At 37.7% G+C, this 20,646-nt stretch overlaps 1 protein-coding gene and 1 long non-coding RNA gene across 4 annotated transcripts in view; one reads left to right on the forward strand and one right to left on the reverse strand.

Annotated features, from left to right (window-relative positions):
* The window catches only part of Su(Tpl) (Suppressor of Triplolethal), a 110,320-nt gene that overhangs the window by 53,387 nt on the left and 36,287 nt on the right, over positions 1–20,646 (reverse strand). For both annotated transcript variants that reach the window (XM_026810693.1, XM_018037457.2), the window contains exon 2: positions 16,756–16,803. In XM_026810693.1, coding sequence (XP_026666494.1) covers positions 16,756–16,803 — 48 coding nt within the window. The remainder of the gene's footprint in view (positions 1–16,755; positions 16,804–20,646) is intronic.
* Positions 13,803–15,491, forward strand: LOC113463833 (uncharacterized). Of its 2 annotated transcripts, none has more exons than XR_003388661.1 (4): positions 13,803–13,994; positions 14,300–14,447; positions 14,500–14,770; positions 15,067–15,491. It is a non-coding gene; the product is annotated as an uncharacterized LOC113463833 (long non-coding RNA). The 2 variants fall into 2 exon arrangements; XR_003388662.1 differs by having other exon boundaries at positions 14,300–14,418.

The raw sequence follows: 20,646 nt of genomic DNA on the forward strand, positions 1-20,646 counted from the left end.
AGCATGCATAATGCAAATGGAATAGTAACGGACAACGTTGAAGATTCGAACAAGCAATTTGTCACGACACCTACGTACACCTACGTGAGAGAGCGTGATAGACATACGATTTTCCATTAACGGGAGGCGCACCAGATATTTCCGCGAAGGAAAAGAACGGCCGCAAAATATAATCGGTAGCCAGTTCCTCTATGAAGAGGAAAACCACGTCGCGATCGATTAACGATCTCGAAAGACAAGATGGGATGAAATCGTCACGGAAAGACGCGTCTCTTCCAATCGATAAACCATATTTTATTTCTTCTACGTGTTAATTAATGACGGCGACGCGCGTCGTTTGAAGAGAAATTTCGATTGAAGACCTCTGACGTTTCTTCAGACTAATAACTTATTATACGCTATCGTAATTATTGTAAAACCAATTAAAGCTTTTAATAGAAGGACAGGTATTTTATAAAGGTTTTAGCGAATATCGCTGAAAAGGAAGGAAAAGAGGGTTTGCCCTCGATTATATTATATTAACTTCTATCGATGCTTCACTGGACACATCAATCGTGATGATCGTCCGGTGGTTACGATCGCGGAAGAAACTGTGCTATGAGGAACAACATGTTTGACGGATCTAAAATTAAAATGCCTTGAATTTGTGATTACATGTGGTCGGAGGGTCGTGAATCAGGCAAGAGTGAGGATTTTAATAATGATTCTGACGAGCGCGCTGTTTGGTGAAGAGTGAAATCGAAATGGATCATGAAATATTGATTATTATATAAGCTGTGAATATCGAGAATGGCTTAGAGGTACGAAGGATTAGCCGAAGTACTTTTTAACAATCTTGTAGCATTGAATGCAATATTCATATACAATTCGTTATTTTATTGTACTAATCTTCTATTCTTATAATCGTAAAAAATAATCTGAGTAAGTCGTTTTATGACACGTCTGAAGGAATAATAAAGAAGCTATATTATTTAACATTTTTTAATCTAAGCCCGTATTAATTCATTTGCTTACAGAAGACAGACGTTTGTTAAAAGTAGATCAGTTTCTCCACTTAGGAGTACATTAATTTAAGAAGAATTACATCGTTAGATTTCTTTCAAATTCTCTTGCTCGCATAACGATTAATAAATATGTACCGCTACTTTCGCGCGGGTATTTGATCATTCTAACGGCATCAACGACTAATGATTATCCGAAAATCTGTTTAACGGTATCGGCTGACGCAAACCTCCGCCTTTAAAACGTCTTCCGCCATAGCATGGCCCATCTTCGTGATCGAAACTGTGGAACACACCTGTTTAATCGAACGGTTCGTTTGCTCCACCTGATCGCTCTCAAATATTCGATTCCATCACTTCTCGTTGGAATTTGTTTTCAAGAATTGAAACTGAATTTTATCTTATCTTACTTTCACCAGTTATGATAATTGCAGAATACCATTCAACGGTTCATTCGGTAAAGTCATTGAATCTAACTTTTACTATAAAAAATTATTGAACGTAATCCGAAATGCGTATCAAGTTTTCCATCTTCTCGTTTTCATCGTTCTCCAAGAGAGCAAACATGCAGGGAATTACTCGGCAAGATGACCGACGGTAAATCGTCGGGTAGAGGTTTGAAATATTCATGCGCTCATTCAGAAAGAGTCCTCGATACGCCAGTGTACGTAACCAGAGAGGAGAGAGATGGAAACTCGATAAAACAAGAGCAAACGTTACCGAATATGGGGAAACGAGAAAAATGGAAAACGTGAAAAAGAAATCCTCGGACCGGAGAATCAGCAGCCAGAAGAACATCTAAAACGAGATAAAACATTCAGGGTGGAAGATATTTGTAGAAAAGTGACAAAAGAAACGAGGGAAGATAGACAGCGAGAAAGGGAGAGATTAAAATAAAAAGAGAAGTCCTTTGAGCAGGAAAAGCAAACAGGAAAAGTTGTGAAACGAAGTGAGGGAAGGGAGGGGTAAAGATGGATGACTGGCGGCACAATAGAAGCCGGAACGGAGGATGCTCGTGCTACGCGTAGTCCGCAACATAAGAGCGTATTCGTAATATCTTTACAAAAACTAACGTATACTCGTGCAAGTGTACATTTTGTGAAAATTCAGCACAATTTATTTTTCCATAATGCATTTGTAGAATGTCTGAACTTTTCGCTTTATTGTTTGCGTGAATTTATAATTTACATAATAGCTAGATATTTAAACACGAGAAGAATCTCGCTTAATTGTAAATTCCTTCCAGAGACACATTCATTTTGAGGAAAATCACGCCAGCGCACTTTATTATTCGAGCACGGAAACAGTTTCGGTGATTGCATTGCGGACTGTACAGAGTGTAGAGCCTTGGGGACGAAGAGAAAAAGATAAAAGAAGGCACGACCGTGCGAACGCAGAGAGAAACAAGCCTGCATATTTCATGCAAAATCGTCCTCACGTTCGCTTTGGAAGCTTGCGTGCAGCACGTGCTTTACCCGCCGATGGGCTCCGGTCGGCGTCGTACCGTGGAAAGCACTCGTGTGACGCGCCTTCACCGAACACTGGCTGCCAGAGAGGAGAGAAGGGTCCGTACACTACGCGATAAGTAAGAGTCGGTGCATCACAGAGAGAGGAGAGAACTTTACGAGCCTCTTCACGAGGTTTCCTTCTTCCGAAGCGTGAGTGGAAGTTCGTTGCCTACCTGACCCACTACTAACTCGTGATGCGCGCGTCCTTCAAAACCGAGCGGAAAAATTATTCTCCAAGTACACATGATTACTATGACCAAGGATAGGGAACCTTTTTTTGCATGAAAGGCCACATTCATTTTCTGAAACAGTAAAGACTGCATCGATCCTTCGAACCACTACTTACGAAATAAAACATATTAAATCACAATATTTTCATGATAACACATCCATCTACATTTAAAAAAATTTACAATAAATGGGTCTTGTACATTAATATAAAGATAAATAAAGTCGCGCAGAAATATTGAAAGGCCGCAGGTACTCCATCCATGACTTTAATGATCCTACTTAAGTAAGAATGGGAAGCAGTACCTAAAGAAGATCTCAAATAGTCACCGTTTACGAACGAGAGAATGATTATATGATTGCATAATATACTGCAATTATGACGTACCTTCGAAACACGATTTTTATTACTCTTATTCGTATCCGAAATTTATTGGCGAGAAACACCAAATTCTTTCGCCGTCAATTATAGCATCGAACCCTACCGATTCGAGCAATTAATATTCATGGCCTGTGTCACGTCTTGCATACTTAACCGATCGCTTGAGAGCAGTTACCGATGAACTACACACGTGAACCGTTACCCACTCATCGGTTATTTATTCTTCGAAAAACGAAGCGTGCTCTGCGTAGACTTAGGGACGTTACTCGGTTTTTCACACAATATCCACTTATAGAAAATATAATTTAATATACAGATAAATAAAATGGCTAAACAGGAATACAATATTATACAATATTTACAAATTTAATGAACGGAATTCATCATCGAAATTTCGGTTATTATAAAATTGCGATCAGCTTCGATCCCGCGAAATGTGGAGCTATTTAAAGAAAGTACTTTGTTTCTTGACGAAGTTGTTCAATATACCGATTTCTAGAACATATTAAAAAATGTATGTGTATATATATATATATGTATGCATGGGGGTAATTTTTAAAAATATACTACATGGCAACATATACATATATTTTTGCGAATATCTGAGAATCTGAAGACGAGCGACGGATACATACATACATGTACGTATAAGGAAAAGTTGCTCAGAGTTATTGTAAATTATAGTTCAAAAGCAAGTTCATTAGGAGTGAATCCTCTGAATCCCATATTTATCAACAGTAAATTTAATACTTGTGATAATTGATTAGATTTAATAATTCTAACAAATGTTTCCTAAAAAGAAGATGACCATCTTGTAAGTAGTAAAGCTCAACGTATTGTCAGTCATCCTGTATGATCTACTCTTCTTGCTTTTAAGTGTGATTCATTTATTACGTTTTTATTATACTTAGCGATAACAAAAAATTAATTTACCTATAGATCGTCAAATTTGGGAATTATCAACAAAAAGTGCTCTTTTGTGAAACACAATCATATTATAGAAGTAAACCTGATTAAACAACTAAATTGTGATCTAATAATTTGTTCTTTACAATATAGAACTCTCGATTGTTTTAATTACTCATTACAAATCTATTATGAACCGACTGATATTTCGTTTTACCAAAATTTCCATAATAAAGTCTCTCAATAAATATTCTATAACAAATTATTATCGAGAATGAAAACGAAGGAGGTTCCAGCATTGAAGAGTAGAGACGATGATATCAGTTGATCGTAGCTTTGCTAATTTCGATGTGTATATCGCATACGAACCAGGGGAATCCAGTTTTACAGGTTTCAGATCATTCGATGGAACTGTTCCCTTCGTAACGACCGACTCACGGACACACGACGCGTATACATACGGGACGTACGTCCCCCTAAAGATAGGATATTCGACACGTACCAAATTGCAACGAGATTCACATGCCCGTTGTCCTGATTTACAAGGACGACGTTCAATGTGCGAGCAAGCAACAACTAGTTAGTCATCCGTCTATGTAACTTGCCCGCTTTTCCATAGAATCGCGGGAGATTACGCACCGCGACCCAAAAACTGAACACCGGTTGTTATAGATAAGGCTTGATCAAACAACCGACTGGGTTCGATGAGTGATGCGGTTTCAACCTGTAGATTTTTTGTTATACGTCGTTATTTCCATGTTTTTTTAACACGATAAAGGGCCTAACAACATCTAGTGGGCCTTTCCAATACATACTAAAAATAGTGGGTAAAAAAGTGAATTTCTTAACAGAAAAATGCTATTACAAATTCTATTTTTAATGGATTTATAAGAACAGACGAATTTAGAAAGAATAGATAAGACTACGAGTCGGAAACCATATTAGCTATCTAATCATACAAACTGTATTGATTTTTAGAGTTAGCTTATTGTACAATGTATTTGATATCACAAAATTAATTTATCAAACAATCTTTCTAATCGATAAAAGCTTTAACGTTTAAACAATATTAAAGAATCTATTGAATCATTAAAAAATGATTAAGGGAACTTAGACAATCTTATTTTTATACTATTAGTCAGATCCTAATCCCTCTCACATTTCATCAAATTTTGTTGCTCAAAAATTATTCACACGGCTTGTGTCAGTTTGGATCATTAGTAACAAACGATGTAGATAAGGTAAAATACTAAAAATAGATATACAAAGCAATAACACTTGACAGAAAATAATTTTCCCAATCAACCTGGATAAGAACTCCTTTCTTATAGCAAATGATTATTGATAATGATTTTGTGCAATGAGAAAATATGTATTCATCAGTTAGAGTAAATAACAATCAGTTTCTCTGTCCAACAATTTCAATATATTCGAATATCTATTTATTTATTCAATGTTTGTCGTAAATCTCGTTTTGTAGATCGCAGATAGCCAGGATCTTACTTTCAACGCAGGAACATTTTGGTACAAATATTCTTTGTGTTTACTGCTTATTTTTTAGCAGTATATGGACACGCAAAGCTGTGGGACACGCAGTTTCTCGTGCACACTGGTGAGAGGGAACGCAAAGGTCTTTGGAACCAGTTTTACCAGCCGTATATCGCGGCTAAATTTTATTTGCCTGTTGACCAATTGAGACGATGTCCCCCTTTTTTCTCCTCCTCTTCCCTCGCAACCGATTAATTTAACACGATGACAAAAGTCAACGAGCTGATAGCTGATCGAAGATTCGACGCGAGTTAAGACACAAATTGTATACATGTATAAAAGAATGAAAACAACATAGTTAATAAACCTTGCAAGTAGGCGAATGAAAGATTGTTTAATTTTGTTTTTTTTAATTGACTACTTCACAGGCGTGACTTATTGTTAGCCTCGATTGTTATAATTATGAAACTTTCTTAATCAATTCACGGCACAATATCTTTGAGCAGTTCTGTGTCCAGTTACGAAACCAGTCTCAAAGTTTGTTGGGTCGATATCGCCGGGAACCTGTCGGTTTTTCAATTTTAACTCAAACACGAAGGCAACAACAATTCAAGCCTGGCAAACACACAAGACGAATAGTAATTTTTAATTAGACCTTTTAGTATCTTAAAGAAAATTAAATAATTTATTCCAATGTTACTAAAGGTTATCTTGTTTTAAAAAGTGTTTCGATGTTTCTTTGCACGACTGTAGATACGATGGACACTGTTTTACACAAACATAATGTACGAAAATATCACACACGATAAGAAAAAGTCGTTAAATGATAACTTCCTAATATATTTCGTCTTGTAGATATAAACGAGTTTTGACATTACAGAAATACATCGTATTGCATAAAACCTGTATTAATTTTCAGTTTCCAATTTTTAGCAAACCACTAACTTTTTATTGACTTTATTTTTATTACATGTTTCTTCTAATACATTCGAGACTGACAAATTTTCGAAAAAATGCCCTCTGTAACCAACAGTACGTCTTAGCTTATTACAATGACAGCCTGTGCTTCTCCGTCTGCTGGGTAGTAATACTAAACTGATGGGTTCGCAACATATGTACTTCCTTTTAAATTATTCTTCGATTATTTTAAAATTTTTACTTCTGTTTCTCGTACTACTTCAAATCGTAACTGGTTTCTCCAACAAATTGTATGTACGAAAACAGGTACAGCGAATTGAATGTACCAAAATAATAACAATTTACGTGTAAAGTTTACTATTATCGGACACGTTGTGGAGGCACAAAATATATTGCGTGAATGAACAAGAAAAAGGGGGAGGGAAAATTAATAGCGAGAAGCGTAACACCCGCATGTGCTTTCATGCGCGCAAGGCCGCGAAAAAAATACGTAATGAGTATACGTATGTACGCACGTGCAGGATACGCAGAATGTGTCCCGCATTTAGATTTTAAATCCGCCCGGTGATTATACGTATTGGTTCGTTTCGTTTAATACTGCGTTTTCATGCGTTGGTGAAAAATTGATAGGAACGAACCTGGGATAGGGCAGTTTTTGGCCTAAATCTGTAATCGTGTACTGGTCCCTCGAACATCGCGTTGTCAGGGTTCCGAGAAGGAAATCGAACGTATTTTCATTTAATTCCGTTTTCCTCCGTTTCACGAAACAAAAATATAAAATATTTCTTATGGATTTGATTTCAATTACATACTATTTCCTGTGCAGCTACAAAATGTTGGTATCTCATCTCAACATATCGTATGTAGGATATAATATTGACTAGTGATTCGAAGAATTTTGCATAACATGAACTCAGTCGCGACAATTATTAGCATCTTTTTTAATTTCCGCATCATTCCTTTCTCAAAAAATTCCGATAATTTGCGTAACGATGACTGGCGATCTCGCCTGGCATATCTGCATTTTTCACCGATCATCTTACAGATTTAAGATGACAGCTGATGATTGGAAAAAAGATAAACTGAGTGACAGAAATCTAAATATCTCTTGATTCAACATATTCAATTATCTTTTAATTATTGATCCAAAAAGACGAATTTATCTTTTGATACGTATTAGTCTGATTCATATCAGTACCATTCACGGAAAGATGATTACTAAACCGGAAGATCCTTTCGCCGGCCAGTTAACACGCGAAACCCAACAATTATTTCAGGGTGACCCACTTTTTATCGTGGTACTTAGATTCGACTGCTAGAATAGTAAGTAGGTCAGCGCGTAAAAGTAACTGTTACAGCAGAGCACGATGTGTTTCGTGCCCATGAGATTGAGCCTTAAGGCAAAAGAAACGCGTTCCACGATGCGTATGCACGCGCCGACGCTCAAAGAGGAAGCGATTGCCGAGGTAAGAACAGAATAAAATACGTGGAGAGGAGAGCTTCCTGTTTGTCGCCTGATACGAACAGTCTATTTCTGCGTTTCATCTTACAATTAAAGCAAACCAAGTATTTAGATATACCCTATATGTACGATCCCTTGCAAAATACGTGTCTACGAACGAAACAGAACAAGCAAAAATGACTTTCTTTATAATGTAATTAAAAGAGTAATTAATTAAATCAACGAGCTCTGATTTGATTTTATCATGGATCTAGAGTCTGAGGTATGACTGTCAATTTCTGTCCACAAAGACCTTTTTCGTTTGTATCAGGCGGAAATATGATGATCATACTTTTATCGCTAAACTTCATATCATCGCATTTGAATCGGAGCCGATAACGCAATGTGTTTTTTGATAAAAGTATACATTCGTACCGGGCAGCAAGTAATCGAGTGAAAGGCAACAATGCGAAGGCGAGCGTGCTCGTATGCTAACCGTAGCCACACACGTACGTGATAGATTATGTATATTATATTATCGCTAAAATACGGAACTTACACGCACGTCCAAGGCACGAAATTTAAGAAACACAGTAACTGGATTAAGAAATCTGTAACGTAGAATGTACCCATCAAGGAACAGAGGAACAAAGTCCACAAAGCAGGGCCTACTTATTAGATTTCACTTTTAATATCACAGTCCGTACGTTTGATACAGTATGCTGAGAGTATAACTATCGATATTAAAAAAAATCGTAGAGAGAATTGTGTAATTAAAATATCATTGTATACCTGTGTACATGAAACCTATCTATGTGAATACGATGTAATGCCTATTATCTGTATTAGTACAATGGCGGTACTTGTTTCGTGTTAGCACGCGAGCAGAAAACGGGCGCATAGATCGGCCAAGACACAGGTCGGTTCTCCCCTTGATACATGCGTCAGCCGCGACAAGGACGTCCGCTAAACGAGCGAATTATACTGAAATAATTGCTACGTTCCTGACTAAACCCGTAAGGAAAAAAAGAGAACGATAGAGAGATAGAAAGAGAACGAACAGAAAAAACCGTTCAGGTTCTATGTGCGAATTATGGTGTTTTCTTTGTTCCGTGTAACTCGGCGTGGCGGAGGTAACGAAAAGAGAAACGAGATTGTGTGTTAATTGAGCGTGGACAGTGAAATTTGGCGAGCTCGTGCGTTATTAGATTAAACATTGTAGTATACCATTTACATTCCTCTTTCTTTATTCGTTATCACAATTCCGTTTTATAAGCATTGTTAATAGGGAAACTATACTTTTATCTGTTACTGTAATCAGTTTGACGTGTTTATCTAAAAAATTGCATACATACTGTAATTTCAGTATTTATTTTATTACTATACAAGTGATTGGTAATAAATTTGTATAGATTCAAAGACATTTTTAGGCTGATTAAATACTGATGAAGCTGAATTTAAAGAATTGTTTATTTCCGTAAAAGAAGTTTCGAATTTAGCGACTCAACAAAATTTCGAAATCCAAAATTCTACTTGACCGATTCTACAGTCCGTCCCACTTTCAACTAAAGGATTGGTAAAATATTTCTGTGGTTAAAACATTTGATTTTCTCGTAGCCTTAGATTGAGAACCATTGCATTGTACATGTTCTTTCTTCCTTAGATCCAATGTCAAATAAATGCAACTGGAACCGCGGTGCCTTGCCTTCCTACGTGTAATAATTGCGTGCGCGTGCTCACGTGAAAGTTAGTGCGGTCGTTCGATCTAATACTTTCTACACTCCCGAATTCCGACGCGTACACAAGCCGAGCGCAGCGCTTGCGCAACTTTCGACTCCCGTGTACTACCTATACTTATACATATGTGTACCGATCATTTTAATGAATAACATTACCATTGAATAAATGTGCATTTTATTTTACGGTTGACCGATGCTTCGACATGTTTTGTAAGAGTTACACACTGAGTATTGACGTCAATTATTTTTTTCGCTGGACACAAAGATCTGTTTAATTACGTTTTCTTATTTCAATTCTACATAGCTAGTAGAGATTTCTGCGAGATTATATTGCAGAAAATCTTTCCATCTCCGTAGTGCTGCAGATTTGAATGCAAATATATCGCAGGATCTTAAATTCCTTGGAAGAATACGTCATCCCATTTGAAAAATGATGCTGACTTTCATAGAACAAAACATCCATCGTGCCTGATTTGGAAAAAAGAATTTTGTCGATAAAAACTATTGTGGAAGATAAATTTAATTAAGTGTTCTATTATAAATAGCATCAGCGACTTTTAATGCTAACTGAGATTAAAAACAGATATAAATTACTACTATTTAAACATCCGTAAAGAACTAAAATGTTCGTTGTTGAAGATGCAATAATGTTGTGTTATGCAATAAGTTATGTAGTCGCATGTTATCATCTGACTATAAATTTGATCCTTCGTCAACGGAATTAAAAAACGAGGATGGCGTGTACTTGGCCTGTATTACGAACGAAGCAGCGTCATATCGCAGTGATGACTGCGTTAACAAATAACAACCCATAAATAAGTGAAAGTTGCACAAATGGAAGATGGTACCATCGACAAATCATTTTCATATGATTACTCCATTGACATATAATGGACAGTTCATTTCGTGCGAGATAAGCGTGGTCGAAAAATAAAAGAGCAGAAAGATTTCTGTGGGATACATGTCTCCCTCTATTGGAGCAGCCTGCCAAATAAACGAAAGGCCCTGTGCATTTCCTCTCACTCGATTTTTAGATCGGATATCGGATATTTTACATTGTTCACTTTTTTTAGTTGTTGAATCAATCACGTTTCTTAATTAAAATATGAAACAAAATGTTCTGATCCAATCAAATATACGCATAATTTTACTTTCAAGTTGAGCCATCCATATTATTCAAGCAACATTAATCGTCTACATACTTAAAATAGAACGTGAAGGCTAAAGGAAGAAAAAATACAGTATTCCCGAAGACGGTGAAGATCGTCTGTTAAAAATAACTACGAGATAAACCAACATGCAAAGAGAGAAAATAGGGTTGACGACATGGAGAACGATAGAAAGCAGAGGAGGGGATGCGCGACACGGGTGTTGTTGCGGATCGAGAAAATACAGAAACTCGTTAATCCGCGAGGCGCTCCAGTTGATTCGTGGTGACAACGGATTAAGCTCGACGAAGCGTTAAAGGGAGAAGCAGAAGAGGGTGGTTTTAACAGGAAGTTTCTCTCTTGATGCTCGGAAACATACCTAGATGCGAGGGGAGTGGTCGCGTTCACCAGTTTCCTGCTTGTAAAAGGTTGGAGGTAGACAGATAGACAGAGATCGAGTGTGTGTGTGTGTGTGTGAGAGAGAGAGAGAGAGAGAGAGAGAGAGAGAGAGAGAGTGAGAATGAGAGAGAAGCCTTGAAACTGGAAATCCCTTCGACCATATAATAACGGCAGATATCCTACGGGTTTGTTGATTGTTAAATCGTATCCCTAGCTGGTTTGTTTCGAACCGAGTTGATAACCGTGCAAAACCTGTCTCGAAACGCAATGAGATGGTCTGAATACTGCAGTAGGCAAGTCTGTTCGTATAATGCCGTTCTAATGACTGTTTCGTATTTTTCTTGCTAGTAACAGTAAGTGGTGCAATAATATTAATAGTGAGTTTATCTCAATATACTATTACAACACACTGGTATATTAATTGAATATTGCTAACGCTTGATGTCCAGTATATGTGAAGATATGTACGTAGGAAATCATTAGTTCGTTATTACAAAATTATGAAAAAAGTAAAATGGCCTGTACTACTTAAATGACCTCTAGTTCAAAATTACGTATGATTATTTGACTAAATTGGTGTAATATTCATCATCTCAACAACATCTCAAGTTTTTAATACCTCAGAAAAGATCTAAATAGGCTGATTAAATACTGATGAAGCTGAATTTAAAGAATTGTTTATTTCCGTAAAAGAAGTTTCGAATTTAGCGACTCAACAAAATTTCGAAATCCAAAATTCTACTTGACCGATTCTACAGTCCGTCCCACTTTCAACTAAAGGATTGGTAAAATATTTCTGTGGTTAAAACATTTGATTTTCTCGTAGCCTTAGATTGAGAACCATTGCATTGTACATGTTCTTTCTTCCTTAGATCCAATGTCAAATAAATGCAACTGGAACCGCGGTGCCTTGCCTTCCTACGTGTAATAATTGCGTGCGCGTGCTCACGTGAAAGTTAGTGCGGTCGTTCGATCTAATACTTTCTACACTCCCGAATTCCGACGCGTACACAAGCCGAGCGCAGCGCTTGCGCAACTTTCGACTCCCGTGTACTACCTATACTTATACATATGTGTACCGATCATTTTAATGAATAACATTACCATTGAATAAATGTGCATTTTATTTTACGGTTGACCGATGCTTCGACATGTTTTGTAAGAGTTACACACTGAGTATTGACGTCAATTATTTTTTTCGCTGGACACAAAGATCTGTTTAATTACGTTTTCTTATTTCAATTCTACATAGCTAGTAGAGATTTCTGCGAGATTATATTGCAGAAAATCTTTCCATCTCCGTAGTGCTGCAGATTTGAATGCAAATATATCGCAGGATCTTAAATTCCTTGGAAGAATACGTCATCCCATTTGAAAAATGATGCTGACTTTCATAGAACAAAACATCCATCGTGCCTGATTTGGAAAAAAGAATTTTGTCGATAAAAACTATTGTGGAAGATAAATTTAATTAAGTGTTCTATTATAAATAGCATCAGCGACTTTTAATGCTAACTGAGATTAAAAACAGATATAAATTACTACTATTTAAACATCCGTAAAGAACTAAAATGTTCGTTGTTGAAGATGCAATAATGTTGTGTTATGCAATAAGTTATGTAGTCGCATGTTATCATCTGACTATAAATTTGATCCTTCGTCAACGGAATTAAAAAACGAGGATGGCGTGTACTTGGCCTGTATTACGAACGAAGCAGCGTCATATCGCAGTGATGACTGCGTTAACAAATAACAACCCATAAATAAGTGAAAGTTGCACAAATGGAAGATGGTACCATCGACAAATCATTTTCATATGATTACTCCATTGACATATAATGGACAGTTCATTTCGTGCGAGATAAGCGTGGTCGAAAAATAAAAGAGCAGAAAGATTTCTGTGGGATACATGTCTCCCTCTATTGGAGCAGCCTGCCAAATAAACGAAAGGCCCTGTGCATTTCCTCTCACTCGATTTTTAGATCGGATATCGGATATTTTACATTGTTCACTTTTTTTAGTTGTTGAATCAATCACGTTTCTTAATTAAAATATGAAACAAAATGTTCTGATCCAATCAAATATACGCATAATTTTACTTTCAAGTTGAGCCATCCATATTATTCAAGCAACATTAATCGTCTACATACTTAAAATAGAACGTGAAGGCTAAAGGAAGAAAAAATACAGTATTCCCGAAGACGGTGAAGATCGTCTGTTAAAAATAACTACGAGATAAACCAACATGCAAAGAGAGAAAATAGGGTTGACGACATGGAGAACGATAGAAAGCAGAGGAGGGGATGCGCGACACGGGTGTTGTTGCGGATCGAGAAAATACAGAAACTCGTTAATCCGCGAGGCGCTCCAGTTGATTCGTGGTGACAACGGATTAAGCTCGACGAAGCGTTAAAGGGAGAAGCAGAAGAGGGTGGTTTTAACAGGAAGTTTCTCTCTTGATGCTCGGAAACATACCTAGATGCGAGGGGAGTGGTCGCGTTCACCAGTTTCCTGCTTGTAAAAGGTTGGAGGTAGACAGATAGACAGAGATCGAGTGTGTGTGTGTGTGTGTGAGAGAGAGAGAGAGAGAGAGAGAGAGTGAGAATGAGAGAGAAGCCTTGAAACTGGAAATCCCTTCGACCATATAATAACGGCAGATATCCTACGGGTTTGTTGATTGTTAAATCGTATCCCTAGCTGGTTTGTTTCGAACCGAGTTGATAACCGTGCAAAACCTGTCTCGAAACGCAATGAGATGGTCTGAATACTGCAGTAGGCAAGTCTGTTCGTATAATGCCGTTCTAATGACTGTTTCGTATTTTTCTTGCTAGTAACAGTAAGTGGTGCAATAATATTAATAGTGAGTTTATCTCAATATACTATTACAACACACTGAACATTAATTGAATATTGCTAACACTTGATGTCCCGTGTATGTGAAGAAACGTACGTAGGAAATCATTAGTTTGTTATTACAAAATTATGAAAAAAGTAAAATGGCCTGTACTACTTAAATGACCTCTAGTTCAAAATTACGTATGATTATTTGACTAAATTGGTGCAATATTCATCATCTCAACAACATCTCAAGTTTTTAATACCTCAGAAAAGATCTAAATCTCTCATTTATTTTTTATACAGGAAATAAGACAGAAGAATAAGATTTAAGGAATGGATTCTATCGAAATGCGCATGACTGATAAAAATACTTTTAACGTGATTAGTTTTAATGCCGAACAAGGATCATTGTTACTTTCTAAGTAGTATATCTTGAAGGACTTTACGTTAGGTATAGTGCAAATTAGCATAGGTCGAAACGTCCTTTATAAATCATTTTCCAGGGGGCTCGAGGCTAGATAGAATGACCCCATGTGGCGCGTATCTGGTCGTAGCAGCAGTCTCGCGAAAAGGTCAGGTGACATCATCGATCTTCGGGGATCGCCCAGAGCTCTTGGAAGCCAGTCAAAGGTCAAAATAAAGCAACCGAAGTAAATGCGGCTAAACAGAATCGGTTATATGAATGAAGCCTTAATAAAGCAAGGCTGCCGACCACTTTTGTCTATTTTTCACACATAAAGAGATGCACGGTTTTCGCCTCTTACATTGCAACAGGTGATCATCATTGTTTCATCGCGAATCTTGCAAGGAGCACTTTCTTTCGACTTGGTCATTCTTAATTGTATAAAAAATTACATACATGTACATCGTAACTTTGTAACAAACTCACAATAAATGAAATTAAGAAGAATATACAAACATAATTAACTCCAATTGTGTAAAATATAACTACATTTAATTTTTTATTCACGAAATGAATCTGATAAAATCTATCATAAATCAACGTGGTTGAGAAAGACTTTCTCATTCCACCGGCATGATTTTTCTCACTTGTTCTCTGTTCGAAACAGCGTTACGAGGCATGATCGACTCCATGGTAGAGCCACGCCCGAAAAATCGAGCGGGTCCAATCGAAGACGAGATCACAGGTCGATCACCTCTGTTTCCTTTCACAAGGAGAACCGATTTCGAAGTCTGTGATTAAAAGAGCGTGGAGCTGGGCTTGGGAAAGGATACGACGACGACGTGGCGTAGGGGCGTGCTGTGGCTTTTACGAGTAGACGGGCGGCGGCAAGGCCACTTTTTTGACTCTGCATAAATAATCAGAATCCGAAGCTGTTAACGATTCACAATATGATATCAAATCGCTTGATGAAATTATTGTAAGATCTATTTGACTGCAGTAACTTCACTCGAAAGTAGGTAAATGCTAAAATAAATAAAAGAGCTGGTATTGTGTTAAGGAAATCAACCCTTATAGATAAAAACTAAATGATTATCGACAGATTCCTACTATATACATGAGGCAAAGCCGTTGATTTAAAAACATAAAGTAGGAAACCGTAAAGGATTAATTAAGAAAGAAGTGAAATAATTAGTTTCAAGATCACTTATTACTACTCGCATACGATTCCTGAGCTGGAAACTCGATATTTATTAACCTTCGGAAAAATCGTCTGCGAGAATCCAAGGACCCGAAGAAATCAGCCGTCTCGTTTGACGCGTTTTGCGGCAATCCGAGAACCGACCAATGAACGCGTGTACGAGCAAATCAACGAACGTCATGGGAGAAAATGGTGTACAACCTTGCTCGAACGGCCTCGATCGCCTTCACCGTCGTATAGAAACCTCCGGCTGTGCCTATCAGACACGCGTATATCCTCCGATTCCGACGCGATCAAATTTACGTATTGCGCACGCACTCCTGTAACGCGAGAAGATCGTTATCATGTCCGATAACATCTCTCCTCCTTCCGAAAATCGTCCCTAATTCGTTTCTGTTACGAAAGTTGAGAAAGCTATTTCAACTCTTTATGAGGCTTGTTAAATTTCCTCAGAATGTTCTGATGATCGATTTTAAAACATCAGATTTAAATTATATGATGTTAATACGTGCTCAAGTAGTATAATTAACCCCCCTTCATATACCCCGACAGCACGGTAACGATAATACTCTTATATGCGATGGACTTCAGTTTTTGCGACTGCGAGTGAATCCCCGCAACGAGTGGAGGTGGACAATTTCTTAGAAAAAGTCAACGCTTGACGATGATGATTCGCGGAAAACATGTGGAAACGACGGCACAAGAAGTCTCCACGTGTTACGCCGTTGACGACTACTTCAGCTCGATTTTTTAATCTCGTTGTCACGGACTTGATAGATCTTTTGAATGTCGTAGCTTTTCTCGGGAACATAACTTAAACGCTTTGCGGATTTAATTTTTTATCAGTATTTAAAAAAAATTGAGCTAACTATTGTGAATTGATATTATCGTCATACTTTAACACATTGAATGCCACGGGGGTCACCGGTGACTAATTAACATGTCAAACATTGTTGTACACTGTAACTTATCTATTGCAGGTAATATTTCAACATTATATGTATCGCATAATAGAAAATTCATCGTGGCGCCACGGACAATCCCTATAAAATTGGCGTGGCATTCAACGTCTTAAACACGTATAATAATTATGCGGGATATCGATTACTCTGATTCAACATAGAAAGTTAAATAATAGAAAATGATGTCACTTACCCCTTCGTTTCCTTGGAATTGTATTGTAGGATTCTTGGTTATCTTGTGCTGTAAACAAACAAAATAAATTATAAGCAACTGACCCGCTAATGAATTTGATAGGAACAATGAAAAAATTTCCGTTTCTTATTATGTCAGATATTATAGGGTGCTATTTTAATAAATCTTGATAGAAAAATTGATCTATAAATGTACCAATAATGGAGATTATTTAGTACATTTTTATATCAGTGTCTTTGAATGTGGACGTGTGCATATAACTACTTTACGATAAAGCTTGATGATACGCCGTTTTCTTATTTCGTGCGCCATTGATTATACAGCGTGAACATGTGCTTCGAATTTCATGAAATTCTTGCACGTGCCAAGATAAGGAAAGAAACTTATCGAAAGTTAAATTACGAATAGTCTGCGAAGTTTATCAAAATTGAAATTTCTTTTATACACTTGATATTTGTATCAAATCGAAATGCAATTTTAAGAAAAGAAAAATATACTCATAATGTGGAAGTAGAGAATGCATTTATGTTACATCAATAGAAATTTGTATGATTACGGCCCCTAATGCAGCTTTTGTATGCATTCTGCGACTATGTGTGATCTCGTAACATAATATGTATGATAGCCCTGATCAGATATTCTCTAATTGTCGAATGATTTTTCGTTTGCATACAAATATACTATAATTAATAAACAAATCATAAATGATTGATGTTTTTTAAACATAAGAATTGAAAACGATGTACAGAAAATAGGCCTTAATTGCTTGCTACAATTGTGCAAGATGACGTCCAGCTTTAACTACTCCTACTTTCACATGCCAAGTATCATTACACATTATTACTAACAATGTACGTATTTCGCTCTATAGAAAATAAATGTTAACTTCAATCACACGATGTGCCGTTACATAAAACGAAAGATCGTATTTCCTGATTTAATCGAACATGCATGCTTTCACTGATGCTTTTGATAACGATTTTTCGGGAAGTGATTACTATAATCCAGCGGCGCTTCATCTTAAAAAGAAAGTGAGTATGACTAAAGAAACGTAAGAGACGTTATGAAATTCATGTATCTGAAAAGCTGTAATATATTACTGTTTGTGCGTTGCAACGTCGACAACTTTAGCGGCAATTAAACGACGCGGGGGACTTCGTTCATCAGAAGTCCTCATGTTGGAAGTGGACTGTATATCAATAAAGTATAACACTAATGTGTGTTTCTAATCATGTCTTAATTTATTCTAAGTGAATAAGCATGTACAAACGAGATTAACTGTTAGTCTACGCTATTCGGAGGCTAAAAATCAAGTGAGTCCTCGGCTCTTGTTTCGTTCGGCGAGGAATTCGGCGTGGGGGATATAATTTGTAAAAATGGGGTGAGGAAGTACATCTTTTTGGTTTACAATCCTTTGGGTTGTACATCCTTTTGGCTTGGAACAAATTGTAAGGGAGGTAGTTGTGGTCTTAAACGGTTACCACCAGGTATCAGAGACACCTTTGAGGTATGTACGGTCAGTAACCGTAATAAACCCAAACAGGGCCTTGGACTGAGTAAGAAGGCAAGAAATGGGAAATTTCTAACCCTGGTTAGCGTTTTCTGACAGGCAGATATAAATAATAATGACAATGTTTGTCTGCGGTTAAGGCGCCTTGGACTTTACTGCTGCTACGCAGGGATCGCATAATTTTTCCCTCGGCCGGAAAGTGGGGACGATGCGACCATGGAGGGGTCTGTACTTGATGGGGGTATGCTAGGCATGGTCAGCGAAGGCGCATGAGGGGAATAGTAGTGGGGCTCGAAATACGGGCGAAAAAGAGGGGAAGTGAGCCGTGAGGGAAAAATTATGCACACCCTGGGCTACGGATGACCATAAACGAATCCGAAATTAAAAAACGGTTATACTATCTTTATTGTAAAAAGGTCGCCTTTGTCCCTTCTTCGCAGATCTAACAGTTACATTTATTTTGTTGTTCAATTATTTATATTACTGCATGATTCTCACATTATATACTACACGGATGACTCATGCAGAAAGATGAAGCTTGCGGAAAAACTCCCGACATTTCTGTCACTACCTCCTAGACTAGGACACTCCCAAAACGTTCAATGCTAGTCACGTTCTATAAAAACAATCACCTTTATTTAAATTCTGAATTCAATTAACTATAAAACTAGGGTACCTACAATGCACCCGACGCATATAAACGGCATCCTGTAGAATCCAAGCAAGCTAATAGCTTTCGGAGATTGATCTACCCTGGTTCGTTCAGGTCGTGCAGTTTCTAAGGACACTAGACACTAGATCATCTGCGAACTCTCTATCACAGTAGCACGTGAGGATACCTAAATTCAACTCGTCCACAAACCTTTTCGCTCTGTGGTTCCTGAAGACTGGCAAACCCTGTTTTGTCCTTAGAAGACAGTGCATAGTAAAGGGGCAGGACTTTCAAAACTGGAAGGGGAAAACAACCCCAAGCCGCTATGTTGAGCCCACAGAGTGGTGCCCTCAGTGATTTATATAGATAGAAGATATAGTTAAGAACGTTCTTCAAGTTGAAGTGATTGCCAGGGCTACCACAGTGGAGGACAGGAAATTAAACAACGCGTAAAAGCGCAATCGCAGACTATGAACACATGCACATTTCAACCAGTTGAAAATATATTTTCGCGCTAAATCATGACCAGCAACTGAAGCGCATGCGCCCATGATCTGCGACTACGCTTTTACGCGCTTTTTAGACCCGAATTTATAGTCGATTCTCGCACTTGGCACTCAGCACTCAAGTGCGTCCAACTGTTCCGCGTTCAATGTACACATTTGTGTTATGTTCAGATTCTACAAGTTTTATACTTCATGCTTGAAAAAGAAGTGAAAGAAGCGGAAAAGGAGAAAAACTATTGCGCAGCTATTCCGCTTCTCTCACTTCTTTTTGAACATAACAATGTGAACATTGGTGGGACGCACTTGAGTGTTGAGTGTCAAGTGCGAGAAGCGACTATAAATTCGAGCCTTAGTACCTGTCCTCTGGTATAGTAGCTCTGGCAATCATTTCAACTTCAACAATTTTTCGCTTAAGAAAACATGCTATCCTCTATCCATAGTATAGATCACTGGGTGCTCTATATACAGTTGACTACACGTGGTTGACTGTACATATAATCCAGGGTTCGCGAAAGAACTTTTGCCTATTTACACATGGACCACTGGTTCTATAAAAAACATAGTCAATATCATGGTAGCGCCACCATGCTCGGGACCTAAAATTTTTGAGAACTAACGTATAAAGCAGTCACATATACTATGTAAAATTTAAATTCAGTGGCTTAAAATTGCTGCTGTTTGGTCACGTGTAGGTCCCGAAGGCGGAGCTTAGCTACCTGATGTTGGCCTACGCTTTCTTAACATTGGAAGCGTATGCAACTGATGGCCCACGTGTATACGGTCAAAGAAAAGAACCATAAAAAAAACTTGGCAATTGTTGACCTCCTCTAGAATACATTGTGACCGAAATAAGAAACAGTATCTGAAGCAGTCATCGATGCTGAGTCCGTGGGCAGCACCCAATAGGCTCAACAATATGGATTGAACCGTCTTTGGGAGGCCACCCTCTCACCCATAAGTACATTTCATGCTCCGTCCTTCAGGCCCATGGTTTTGTTCATGTTCAGGTATAAAGCCCTTAGTTCACCCACACTTTCTACCTGTTATACAGTGTATACACACCCTGTATACCAACTCTTGGTTCAGCTAGCAGCCTAAGTCCCCTCCTGAACTCCGTACAGTAACCCGCAACAGCTGCCACGATTTAAACTGTTCTATTCATCAGAGAAAAAAATCAAGGACAATTTTAATCTACGTATAGTATAGAAGTAATTATCTCGTGA

The sequence above is a fragment of the Ceratina calcarata genome, unplaced genomic scaffold, assembly GCF_001652005.2.
Source record: "Ceratina calcarata isolate Rehan_Ccalc_2016 unplaced genomic scaffold, ASM165200v1 scaffold168, whole genome shotgun sequence".
Taxonomy (NCBI): Eukaryota; Metazoa; Arthropoda; class Insecta; order Hymenoptera; family Apidae; genus Ceratina; species Ceratina calcarata.